Below are 13,228 nucleotides of genomic sequence, written 5' to 3' on the forward strand. Positions count from 1 at the left end.
GAGGAAGGTGGAGGAGAAAAGGTCCTTTTTCTGGCATGCTCAGAATAAAATGATTGTACTTTATTGGTAATGCATAGAACATTTCATTTGCTAGGCGGGGGTTCAGTAATTTGGCAATCCTGTTGGTAATCTGTGGGAGTAGGTCTGCTCTTTGTTTTCATGACACTTTGAATACAGATATTAATGGGATGTCTAACTTTCAAGGTATGTTTTATTTGGAAGTTTGTGCTGTCTGTGCTTAGAACATTAATAAGAAAATAAAACAATTTATTCTTAAGACTGTAGTAAAACATTAAAATCATATAATTGGGAAGCATCAAATAGTGTAAGAAAAGAAATACTATCTTTGTCAATTCAAAACTGAAAAAAGACCATGGTGCTTCAGAAATGAAAGAATTTACTTTTATTCACTATTGAGATTACTGTATGCTGAGTGCTTCACAGAACGAACAAACATAGGGAATATAAACACTGGCTTTAAAATGAATACTTTGACAACTCTGATGTATTTTATGTTCAAGCTTAAGTGGTTAATCCAGTAAGGCGAAGAAGCTGTAAATGAACAGTGAAAGAATAAACAAAGAGAAGGTGAAGGCAGAAAGTGAAAAATCATAAAAACTCTTCCAAGCTCTGTTTGGGAGGAACAGTGGATTTTGAAGTGCATGTACCATCAGGAAGTGAATTTATACTGTGCAAGAAATAGAGTTAGAATTATCAGAATGTGATACTGTGTCAGTTACTAATGACTGAAGTGACCAGTTCTGGTCCCTCTTCTCACCTGAGTGGAAAGAGAAAAAAAAAACCCACAAATTGCTTTTGTATGAGTAGATGTAGAATGTCACAGAGCTAGAGGAAGTAGTTTTTAGTTAAGGCAGCTTACAAGGATTTTATTAACAATCATGTAGTAACGCAGGATCTTTTAGATGACTTTTGACAACTTCTCTTTCAGGACCAGTTTGAACAACATATCCACCAAGATTTTCATGTTAATATTTATGTTTATTATGGTTCTGACCGTAGCAAAGACCCATCAGTTCTTTCAGAGCAAGACATTGTACTGACAACATACAACATCTTAGCTACTGATTACGGAGTAAGTAAATGAGAAAAAGTGTTTTTTGAAGTGTTAGGTAGAATGATGGCAGCATATTCAAGTGCTATTGTGGTAGGCAATCAAGTGTTTTTTTGAAGTGTTTGGTAGAATGATGGCAGTATATTCAAGTGCTATTGTGGTAGGCAATCAAAAGGTCATAGCTGTAGATTTGTTTTATGTACTTTCTTATGGGTTTGCTGTATTAGTGAGAGTTTTTTATTGGTTCCTCCTGTAGAGAAAAATGTTTGACTGCAGTTGACTTTTTAAGGATAGAAAAGGATGGCAAGTATGTAAAAAACAAAACCCCAACCAAACAACCCCACAACAGTGGCATGAGGATCTCATTTCTACCTTCCCCTATCGAATTCAAACAATATGAAGCATATGAAAACATAATTCAGTAGAAAAACAAACAAAAAAACCAACCAAACAAAAAAACCCACAACTGTGGCATGAGGATTTCATTTCTACCTTCCCCTATCGAGTTCAAAGAATATGAAGCATATGAAAACATAATTCAGTAGTTCTTGTTGCACATGAGCAAGGTAGCTCATTGCATGAGATATATTTGTAAAGTTATATTTTCATAGAAATTCCATCTGTTTTAGAAACCTGAAGATCACATCTTTTATATAAACTTTTAATTTGCTTTCTGATACATTTTCCATATCTCTTTGTCTTTGAGGCCTTTCTTCTTTTCAGGCTTAGCTTATTTTTGCTGTAGCTTATTCCTCATATTCAAGTATGAGAAGACTGGAAACATTTTCCAAGAGTTGTTAAATCTCAAACAAGAAGTGCTTCATTCTCAGTTTTTCTTTTCTGTGCTGATAAATAAACAAGATAGAAATAACTACTATCCATCATTAATTGTGGTATTGTTATAGTTCACTGAAACTGAAAAAAAGTATTTTAATTTGAGTAAAAGATTATAAACAAATACTGTGTTCCAGGTCAGGGGTGACAGCCCTTTACACAAAGTCAAGTGGCTGAGAATTGTGTTGGATGAGGGGCACACTATACGAAATCCAAATGCTCAGCAAACTAAAGCTGCCTTAAATCTGGAGGGACACAGAAGATGGATACTTACAGGTAAAATATTTGATAGTAGGAAAAATGCAGTGCAGATCGTCTTGGTATGACACAGTCTTGTGTTTCCACTGGCTTTTTCTAGGAGTTAGACGTGGTTAATGTCTGTCTGTGTCAGATTAATTTGGAGTGTTTTTAAACTCATCTTTGGCAGTTATTTAGATGTGTCTCCTTTTAGTTGTATTTTATCATGTTTGCTTAGTTTTGTGTTTTGATTGGTTTCTTGGGTTTTTTTTAGTTCTTATTCATTGCACAGACACACATTTTTAAAATAACTTTTGATACACAGGTTTCGTGGAAGTGCAAGTAAAAAGGGACCTATTTATGACCTGGCATGTTCTATCTGGTTAGAAGCTCACCCTCTTACATGCTTATCTGAACCTCAGTAGCTTTTTGAGATGTAGTTGTCATTCTGAAATCTACCAGGGGCCGTGCAAACTTATGATCCTTAAATGTAACTGGAAGATCATGATGTAACCACTGCTTTTGAAGCTGAAATGGAGAGATTAACATCCAAGTCTTTCTAGGACTGAGCGCTGCAGTTTTCTCACTCTTACATATTATTTTTTTTTAATTAAAGTATTACAGCACACTTAAACATGTGTTATACTGAGAAGCCTTGTCCATGATGCGGAGTTTGGAGCAAACACAAAACTTTCACTTTGACCAAATATTTGTAGTTTTTATTTTATTTAAGGTTTTGCAATCTTTTTTTGTTTGTTTATTTTCTGTTTAGGCACTCCTATTCAGAATTCTGTAAAGGATTTATGGGCTCTTATTTCCTTCTTAAAACTGAAACCTTTTACTGATCGAGAGTGGTGGCAAAGAACAATTCAACGTCCAGTCACAATGGGAGCTCCAGGAGGACTTGGGTATGAAGTGCTCCTCAAGGGTGTTGTGAATGAGTACGATTGGTAGTGCTTGGGCAATGCGATGAATTAAAATTTAATTAAAATTTAAAATTGAAGCATGTTTGTCATCAGTTTTTTTTAGTTCAAATTGATAAATTCTAAATAATTCAGATTATTTAATGTTTCAGATTAATTATATTGTACTAGTGTGCTTGGATTTTATACAGAACATGTGTTTATGCAGTAGAATGGAAAAAAAAACCAAACAACAAACCAACCCCAGCTGTGTAATATATTGTCTGTATATGTATTTTTAGGCGTTTACAATCTCTGATTAGGAGTATTACCCTTAGAAGAACTAAAACAAGTAAAGTTAAAGGAAAACCAGTTTTGGAGTTACCAGAACGTAAAGTACTTATTCAGTATGTTACGCTTACAGAGGAAGAGAGACAAATCTATCAGTCTGTGAAAAAGGAGGGCAAAGCTGCTATTAGCAGGTAAGTAGGAGGCTTTCTTAATCCCGAAGGTTGAAGTTTGATATAGCAAACTTGTGCTTCAGAAGTTTTGGTTACGTTAGCTCTGGTTGCCGAGTGTGTCAGTTTGTATGCCGTAAACTCATAATTACAAATTAGCATAGCATCTCTTCAGTTCTGAAGAGTGAAATAGAGACTATTGCAGAACTATATATTAGAAGTTCTGCCTTGCGAAAAACAAGGGTACCAGACAGGTAAAATTTTTGTCACCACGTGTTAGCATTTCTTCTAGTAGAATATGCTACTTCATAGCATTTTGTACCTTGTTTCAGAAAAGGTTTTGAGAAAATATATTCAAACAGAAAAGTGAAAAATCAAACCATCATTCTAACAGCTAAACTTGATCACTTGATATCTGTTACTCCAGACTCTGCCATTTCACACTAACGATAAAACGCTTGTTCAGATTTTTCAGTGAAGGGACTGTGCTCGCTCACTATGCTGATGTCCTTGGTGTCCTGCTCCGATTGAGGCAGCTTTGTTGTCATCCTCGTCTTTGTATAAATACATCTTCCTCTAGTTTTTCAGCTGGTGAGTGAATGTGTTTGGTTCCTGTGTTTCTAAAAACAGAACTTGCACTCTGTATTCAAGAACAGAAACACGTTTGTGTGTTTTCCATGCTTTCTGGCTTCAGACTTCCTCTTTTCAGCTTGGATTATTGAACTTTCAGCTTTGTTACCTTTATTTTTTTTGTACCATAATATGATTGAGAAGCGGATACTTAAGTACATATTCAAATATGAATGAAAGCAATGATGTGTGAATAGTTACGAAGGCTTAGAAGCAGGAGTTAATAAGCTTTGACAGCCCATACAGAAATGACCAAAGAGGACCTCTGCAGAGCCAAATGCAGTATGCTTGTTAAAAAGCAGTGTATTTGTTGTAATAATTTACAGAAGTGCTTTTACAGCAAATTTTTTTCTTTGCCTCAGGAGAGAAGATGTAGAGGAGCTTTGGGGAATGGCTTGTAGATTGGTAGCCGTGTCAGCAGAACAACTGCCTCTTCAGCAGAATAGGAAACTGTTGACTTTGTTACAGCTATAAGGAAGGGTGAACACAGAGGACTGAAAGGAGAGTGAGATTTTATTTTTGACAAGCCAGAACTGTACAGCTGCATAGTGTTAAAAATTGTATGTGTTTCTTTTTAGAAGAAAGTATGGTCTCTTTGAAATACTCTCTATTTGAGAATTCTCAATTTTTTAAAAAAATCCTATTTTGAGATGCTGTTGTTATAGATGTGATTCTTCAGGAAACTGGGAGACCAATGAGATATGGTCAGAATGTTTATTACAAGGTTTTCATTTATCTTCCTGAAAAATACGGGATAGAGAAATAACTGGATAATTGTTCAATAATTACTTAGAAATTAGTAATTTAGTAAATGTGATTTCAATTTTTACTAAAAATAAAGCAATCTTGACTACAAATAGTGTCATCTTCATAGTATTGTTTCTACTTGCACAGCTGCCATATGAAAATTGCTTGTTCCCATTAGGCATTGTGTCATAAGTGTACTCAATCACTGAGCATGTAGTCAGAGTTCTCTCAACATTGTGTCATAAGTATAATCACTGAGCATGTAGTCAGAGTTCTCTCAGTTCTAATTACCATTCCATAATCCAAATAAGATTACTCTTAATGCCTTTTGAAATAGTAGGTTGGAATTTTCTGTAGTATTTGGCAGCTTGTGTTTTTATACATTGTAGGCTATATGCTCATTGTGTATAAGCTGTCCTAATTGCATTTTTTATCAATGGAGCTGTGTTGATGTGTGCCAGCTCAGAGCATTATCTATATAGTAACATCTGGTTTTAAGTATCCTTATATATTTTCAGATAATAAAACTCCTGAAGAACTGCGTGAGACATTAGTGAATAAAATGAAGTTGGTTCTGAGCTCTGGTTCAGATGAAGAATGTGCAGTTTGTTTGGAATCACTGACTCATCCTGTGATAACACGCTGTGCACATGTGTTTTGTAAGCCATGTATTTTTGAAGTCATCAGAAGTGAACAGGTTGGTTGTTCTATGGTTACAGTTAATTCTAATAGCTATTCAAAAGCAATGAACTGGTGTCACCAGAAGGCCATCTAGCTATTGTTCTTTTAAATCATAGATGGTGAACAGCGTAAGCCATGTTATCAGCTGGGTTACCTAGCTGATAGCCAGCTGTATCCTGGGCTGTGTCACCAGCAGGTGGAGGAAGGGGATTCTGCCCCTCTGCTCTTGTGAGACCCCCCTGCAGTGCTGTGTCCGGCTCTGGGGCCCACGACATAAGGACATGGGCCTGTCCAGAGGAGGCCACAAAGATGATCAGAGGCTGAGGTTCTTGCTGTATCTGTAGCAGTCTGTACCTGTACTCAACCTGCAGTCATACTTAGGCATGCAGAGAAATAAATCGCTTTATGACATGATGGAACCTGTATTACTTGACTGTACAGTCAAGTAATTTACTATGTCTTGCCTAGAGAGGACCTTGGTATCTGCAGAAGCAGGGCCTTTGTCCTATCCTATGTTGTTCCATAGATTGCTTTCATGGTAGTGAAGTCTGAACAGAGGTCGGTGTGGATTCTGCTCTTTTGGAGTTGAACTACCATGAGTTTATAAATCAGAGAGTGAGTAAGTCTGTCTTATGTTCAAAGTGATTCCTGATTTGAATCCCTTCCCAAGGAAGTTTTTGCAGCTTTTTCAGAGACTGTTATTTCAGATTCATCTGTGTTAAAATTGTGTCTCTTGAAAAGATATCTCTATTGTTGTAGTAAATTCATGTATGCAGACTACGATTGCCTGCTGCTTTAACAGGCTAGATGTTCATTCCAGATTAATAGCCCCCAGTATTCATTTCCTTTGGGAGGTTTGCTTTGCAGCCTGTGTAAAGATGCCTTGATTTTGTGGACAGATTACTGTATCAACTGAGTTAGCTAATTTTAAAGGGTTGCTCTGTTCGCCAGAAGTTTTTTCATGTTTGTCATTTTTGCTTTGCAAAGTTGTGTATTTGTGTACTGCACACAGTCTTTTGGTCAATTTTGTGAGTAGTCCTATGGAAGTGCTGTTGTATAAATTCTAAACTTTGCCTTATCTGGAGTACGCTTGAGATTAAACAAGCATTCGGTGTTAAATTATGTCTCGTTTCTCATGTCTGTTGGGGGAAAAAGAGAAGATACCCTGTGTCTGGCCCTGACAAAGCATATTTCATCAGACTGCTATTATTTCTGTGCAGGCTTTGAAGAAAAAGGTTAAAAGGTCATTCTTTGTTGTAACTAAGAAAGATCTTGTCTTTGAAAGATGGTTTATTTTTCTGGTATTTTAAATTATTTTCCCCCCCTTGCACAAGTATTTGCTTGCTTTTAAATCTTGAGCTGCTTATTTAAACCACAAATATGCTCAGAAAGAATACCAGTTTTAGGGAAGGCTGAGTGTTTTGAAAACATGTAGCATTCATGTCACCTTGTGTTCTTACAAAATATTCTGATTGTTAGGTCAGAAATGACAAAGCAGCGTGTTACAAGAATGAATGTACTCCTTCAGGATATTTTTAATGAAGATCTATATAATAATTTCATAAAAGGCATTTTGTAGAGATGCTCTTTAGTACTTTCTATAAATAATTTGATCTAATATGTTTCTTCTAATGTTATTTGGGGTTTTTTGTAGCCAAATGCCAAATGCCCTCTCTGTAGGAATGAGCTTCGAGTAGAGCAGTTGGTGGAATGTCCCCTAGAAGAGGAAATAGACTCCAATAATGGAAAGAAGTCTGATCAGGAGTGGATATCCAGTTCAAAGGTACATTCCATTGTGTTTTACTTGGCTTTTGTTACAGTTTTGTAGCGGTCTCTAGAACTTTTATGTAAATAAGCTGAACATACTTTACATATGCATAACATACTTTAAATTATTATTTAAAAGTCTGCACAGCATGTCTAGCCAGCACAGGAGAAAACACATAATAAAAATCTCATCACTAACAAATTTTGCAGCAGAGAAACAAGGCAAAAGGAGCACCAGTTGTAATTTGATGCTCGTTATTGTGCAGTACATAGATGTGTATTAATTAAATAAAACTTTTGGTAAAAGAGTTTTTGCTTTGCCTTTTGTTTCTATTTCTGAATATAGAGTAGTTCTATAACCACTGAAACTCTTCAGCATTTAATTTACTTTTTTTACTTTTTGGAAACTACAAATCTAAATAAGTGCTTTTTTAAAACTTTCTAAAGAATATATATTCTGCTCTAGATGGGAAAACTAAATGTGCATCAGATGTTCAATACAACACTTGTCAGATAAACTAGTGAGATTTTTATTTTACTTGCAGACCTGCTTCTAAAGGTCTGCCACATTGGTTTTTACTTCACCTTGATTGTGCATTTGCTGCCAGAAATTAAATTTTCCTGCCTGTACTTTGAACATCTTGTTTTGAGATTGCATTAAAAATTTGATGTTTCAGAAAAGCAGTTATTGTTCCTTCAAAAGTTGCTTATAAACTTGTTGCCTAAAAGTATTTCTGTGGCTAGTTAAAAACTAATTTAGGATATTGTGCTCTAGAATAAAGATGTCTTTATTTTTTTTTGTTTGTTTACCTGGTGCAGTTACTTGTACTCTCTAGTTTGTGGCTCTTTACCTCATCATAGCTAAACCTTAAATGAGAAAACTGTCAATGTTCTTCAGCTCAGATCTCATTCCTTGCTCTTTTTGTTTCCTGTTGGTCCCAAGAGTGCTTTTGGTGTCTCCTTATCCTCTGTCGTACCTAGTCAAGACCTTTGCATAGCTTATTTGCCTGAATATTCCCAGGGGAAGCCTTTCTTGCTTCTTGATTATGGCTTCAGTAGAGCACTTGCCTTGTGGCTATCCCTTGCATAAGCCTTATTTTTCAGAGTTCCTGTGCTCTGTTAGTTTTTTCCATGTGGCCTGGAGGTATGGGATTTGTTGACTGCTGACAGTGGGAAGCATGTCTGGAAAATGGGACTGTGAATCCTCTTCCCCGGTTTGTGACCATTAGAAGTGCTCAACCCTTAGTTTCCTTTGGAAACTACAAGAATCCCTACCCACAGAATTTAAGATTAGAAGTTTTTTTAGAAGATATTACTGAAGAGTGATTTCTCAATTGATGTGAACTTCATCAAAGCACCTGTAGGAGTGGAATCTAACCAAGTGAGAATAAACTGCATAAGTCTCCATTTGATTTCAGATCGATGCTCTCATGCATGCTTTGATAGAACTACGGAGGGATAATCCAACTGCTAAATGTCTGGTTGTTTCTCAGTTCACAACTTTCCTGTCACTGATAGAAAATCCCTTGAAGTAAGTAGAACTACTGTCATTTTTAATGAACACATGCTTTTATGGTATCTTGGATATAGAATATATCTCAAAGAATATAGTATCTTTTTCATTTTTAGAACTTCAGAAGAGAAACAAATTACTTCATGGCTTTATTCCACTAAAAGCATTTAATATCATCCTTATTTTTAATGTATCACTTGTTAAATGCAGAGTTTTAAATGTGCTTTTCAAAGTAGAGGTCAGGATTTTAATGTATTTATTTCCTGTTGCCACAGAAAATGGATTGTTAAGTGGAACATTTTTACTTTCTCTTCAGAGAATCGGGGTTTGCATTTACTCGTTTGGATGGGTCAATGGCACAGAAGAAAAGAGTAGAAGCAATTCAGTGTTTCCAAAGCAGTCAAGCAGGATCCCCAACTGTAATGCTTTTGTCTCTGAAAGCAGGTGGAGTTGGATTAAATCTGACAGCAGCTTCCCGAGTGTTTTTAATGGATCCTGTGAGTAATGGGTTGTTCATAATGATCTGGCTTAATCTAGGTGAAGCTCCTTTTTGGTGTTTTCCTAAGAGGTAGAAGGAAAGCCCCTCTGAGAATGATCAACACTGATGAGTATCTGTTAAAGGGCAAATAGGGCTTTTCTTCATTTGTTTCCCTGGCGTGTTTTTCTTTTAACAGTGTTTTTGTGCTGTCTGTCTATTTATTGCAAATGGAAAGAATGCTAGTAGTACTGGTAACAAAGTGGTGTGTAGCATTCGTTATCTGTTCCTTCTTTATTTTTTCTTTTTCTTTCTGATACTTTTAAATGTGGCTTTCTGCTTGTTCTATTTAATAACTTTAAAAGCCATAAAGTGGCATTTCAGGAGCAGTATATTTTTTTCTGAGTTACAGTGCAGTGCTACTCTGCTCTAGACTCTTCTGTTATTTTTGTGAATTTCTTTAGAAGTAAAGACATTAGTCTGAGGTTACTTTTTGTGGTTGTAGGAGACTGAGAAAGATGGTGATATCTAAATTTAGGAACTTTTTTCCTTTCACTAAAACACTCAAGAACGCAAAATTATTTTTAAGGAATAAAAATGTAAATTATATTTATGAATAACAAAATGGTATTCTTAACAGAATTGGTTCATATCTTCTTGGATCATACAAGACAAAAATTTTTCTGTTCACTTCCTCCCTTCCCCACTATTTACTTCTCTGCTCTGATGTCCTAGTTTTTTGGCAGTTGGAAACTGAGACAAATTCTGCAGTTTGTGCACTTGAAAACAAAACCGAAGTAAATTAAAATAATAGTGTAGCTTTGGACTTGGGCATCTGGTAACACGAATAGTAAAGAAAAAGTGCTAGCTTGGATATCAGGTTAGTGATTATAATAGCATGAAGACAAAAAATATTTACTTAATGAACTAAAGGAATGAAATACAAAGTGAGAGGATGGAGAAGTTGGCTTGGAAAAGCAATACATCTTCACAAATATTGTTTCTGTATGTGTTGCACTGAATAGCTCAGTTGGAAGGGACCTACAACACCGTCTAGTCCAACTTTTTATTTTCTTTTAACAATTCTCTGAATAAGAGATGAGAAGTCCAAGAGAATTTTCATTTTCTGTGAAGATAATAAGGGATAATGCATACACTGTCCTGCAGCAAGCAGTTGTAAGAAAAGCTAAACATTGTTAATACAGAGTCACCTGCAGTATATAGTTATACCTCACAAACCAAAGCCAAATATAATTGCATCCTTCATCCTCTGACTTCTCCTCACCCTGCTGGTAACCATCCTGTGATGGTAACTGTCCCAAGTGGCAGTGGTTGCCTACTTCTATTTGATGAAGGGGCAGTGAGTGGGGCTACATGATCCTTTATGATCTCACTTTTGAATGTTCAGTGTTGAATGAGATTCAGTCATGCATTAGCATTCCTTGAAGTGATTAGCAGCAATAATAGGATTTAAGAAGCAGCATTACCCCTGGAGCCAGTGGAGTAACCAGTTTTTCTACTTAAATTCTGTGGATTTGTTGTAGAACTGTAGCTTAGAGTTCTGCATTCTTTCTCTCAGAGGTGTTAGACCACAGTGCAAGGGAGGAACATCTGTCCAGCCATAGACTACTTCTCTTTTTTTGAAATTGCTTGCTTGCTTTTTTTTTAAAAACAATCATATCTGCTGAATTTTCACCTCTAGGAAGAAATATGAAGCTTTAATATGAGCCTTCCTAACCACATCCTTACACAACTGGGCAGTGTCCCTATGCTCTTCCCAGGATACCTGTCCCCGCTTCCACTGCCTGTGCATTTCCTTCCTGCTTGTTAGTTTGACAGACAGGTCTTGACTCGGCTGTTCTGGTCTCTTGCCTGCCTTCACTGATTTCTTATTCCTAGGGATCAAGAGCTCTTGTGCTCTATGGAAAGTATTGTTAAAGATCTGCCAGCTCTGTTCTGGTCACTTGTCCCTGAGGGTGGTTTCCCAAGGGGGTACTGTTGACCAACTCCTTGAAGAGCTGGAAGTTTGCTTTCCGAAAACTCAGGGTCTTGACTTTACTCTTCTCCTGACCCATATTCCTCAGGACTGTGAATTCCACCAGCGTGTGATCACTTGTCCTGGTTTGAGCAACAGGATTAATTTATCTTTCAATAATGTTACTTTTCAGTAAGGTCTCTTCTAACACTTGGGAAAACTGCACTTTGAGAAGACTCTAGTGTCTGAATTTGCCAGTAGTCTCCCCTCGATTGGGTGGACTGTAGTAGACACTGCCTGCAGGGTTCCCTTTGTTGCCTCAGTCTCACTGTGCTCGTGGCTTTTCTTCAGAGACAGCTCTTGTCACTGTCTCCATTTCTTGATGTGGAGGGCAATGACTTCCTCGCCTGTCCCTTCTGAACAGTCTGTAGCCATCAACAGCCACACTCCAGTCATGGCATTTGTCCCACCAGGTTTCAGTAATGGCACTTGTTTGGCTGTTATCTTGCAGCTTGATGTCTTAAGTGTATTTAGGCACCAGAGGTTCTCAGACTCTAAAATTAATGATTTGTGCTAGCCTAGTGCTGTTTTCCAACCCCTTTATAGAAAGGGGCCATTAAGAAGAGTTCCTAGATAACTTTAACCGTGTGGGTGACGTGGCAAGGTGAGCCCATTGCATGAGACTTGCTTTTCACAGAGAGAACACTATTACATTTTAGGTAGATTTAAATACCCATTCTGTGAGAACTAGTAGTACTATACCTTTAGATAGAAAAACATGCTGGAAAAATGCAGAGGCATTAAATATAAATCCTTATATTTAGAGTTACACCCTAAGCATAAGTAGGAACAGCTACACTACTGTTTTGTGTTCAGCAAGTTTCTTGTTTACCTAACTTGGTGACTATTGCATATACTAATAAAAATAGAAATTTTATTTCTTTTTAAGTCAGGGGACTTAGTCTACTGATAAATAACTGCCTGTGTTCAGCTGGTTTAGGTTTTGCTGTCAGGAAAAGGGTACTGAGGTAGTTAGTATATGTGCTGTTTATTTCAGAATTAAAATAACGAGTTTGTTTTGATGTCCCCTAGACTCCTGACAAACTTCCTTTTTTCAAAGCATTTAACTGACCCTGCTTGTTATGAATATATAACCAGAAGTTCTCAAAGCTTTCTTTATAGCAGGATATTTAAGGAGTGAGACATCAGGTTGGGCATAATTAATCAGCGAGCAATATTTGTTCAAGAGCTGATGGTGCAATAACTTCTTTGTGATTCTGTGTGCATCTTACTGTGTATTTTGAAGGGAGGTTATTTAACTTGTTCTTTGCTGCTACTGATTAGGCTTGGAATCCTGCTGCAGAAGACCAGTGTTTTGACAGATGTCACAGGTTGGGTCAGAAGCATAATGTTGTTATTACAAAGGTGAGTTGAGAAATGATCTATTTGAAGAGTTTCCTGGTTCTGAATAAGTAAATTATTTTCCAAATAGCTTTACTGTATTTTTAAAAGAATTGCAACAACATATGTCTCGCCAGCAAACTTAAATTGTAGGGTGATTTTTGAAGTGTGGGGTTTCAGTTGTAAGACTTTTGTTAAATGTAACCTATTTCCCATGAAATAATAGTTTTAGAAATTAGAAGTCCCTACTGAGCTTTTTGGAGTGATGGGGTAGTATTGCTGTAGCCAAGCCCAGCTATTATAGTTTATTCTTTTGAAAGCATGTAAAACACTTCTGCTTTTGTCACAGCAGTTTGTTTAGCAGCAGAGGGACATTACTAGGGAATTGAAGACAAGCTTGCTTCTATTATAAGTAGCAAAGAAGACATATTCTTCCAATAAGTATTTAAAAAATGAAAAAAGGCAAAATAATTTAAAATGCCAAGCCTTTTCCTCCATCTGCTTTATAACCCTTCCCTCTCGTGTTTTCTTTAAAA

At 36.6% G+C, this 13,228-nt stretch overlaps 1 protein-coding gene across 7 annotated transcripts in view; it reads left to right on the forward strand.

Annotated features, from left to right (window-relative positions):
* HLTF (helicase-like transcription factor) overlaps positions 1-13,228 on the forward strand; it is a 34,955-nt gene that overhangs the window by 20,358 nt on the left and 1,369 nt on the right. For all 7 annotated transcript variants that reach the window (XM_014945804.1, XM_014945805.1, XM_014945803.1 and 4 more), the window contains 10 exons: positions 950-1,093; positions 2,044-2,182; positions 2,916-3,051; positions 3,348-3,527; positions 3,970-4,094; positions 5,399-5,577; positions 7,216-7,344; positions 8,747-8,859; positions 9,158-9,338; positions 12,636-12,716. In XM_014945804.1, coding sequence (XP_014801290.1) covers positions 950-1,093; positions 2,044-2,182; positions 2,916-3,051; positions 3,348-3,527; positions 3,970-4,094; positions 5,399-5,577; positions 7,216-7,344; positions 8,747-8,859; positions 9,158-9,338; positions 12,636-12,716 — 1,407 coding nt within the window. The remainder of the gene's footprint in view (positions 1-949; positions 1,094-2,043; positions 2,183-2,915; positions 3,052-3,347; positions 3,528-3,969; positions 4,095-5,398; positions 5,578-7,215; positions 7,345-8,746; positions 8,860-9,157; positions 9,339-12,635; positions 12,717-13,228) is intronic.

The sequence above is a fragment of the Calidris pugnax genome, unplaced genomic scaffold (genome assembly GCF_001431845.1).
Source record: "Calidris pugnax isolate Ruff unplaced genomic scaffold, ASM143184v1 scaffold111, whole genome shotgun sequence".
NCBI lineage: Eukaryota > Metazoa > Chordata > Aves > Charadriiformes > Scolopacidae > Calidris > Calidris pugnax.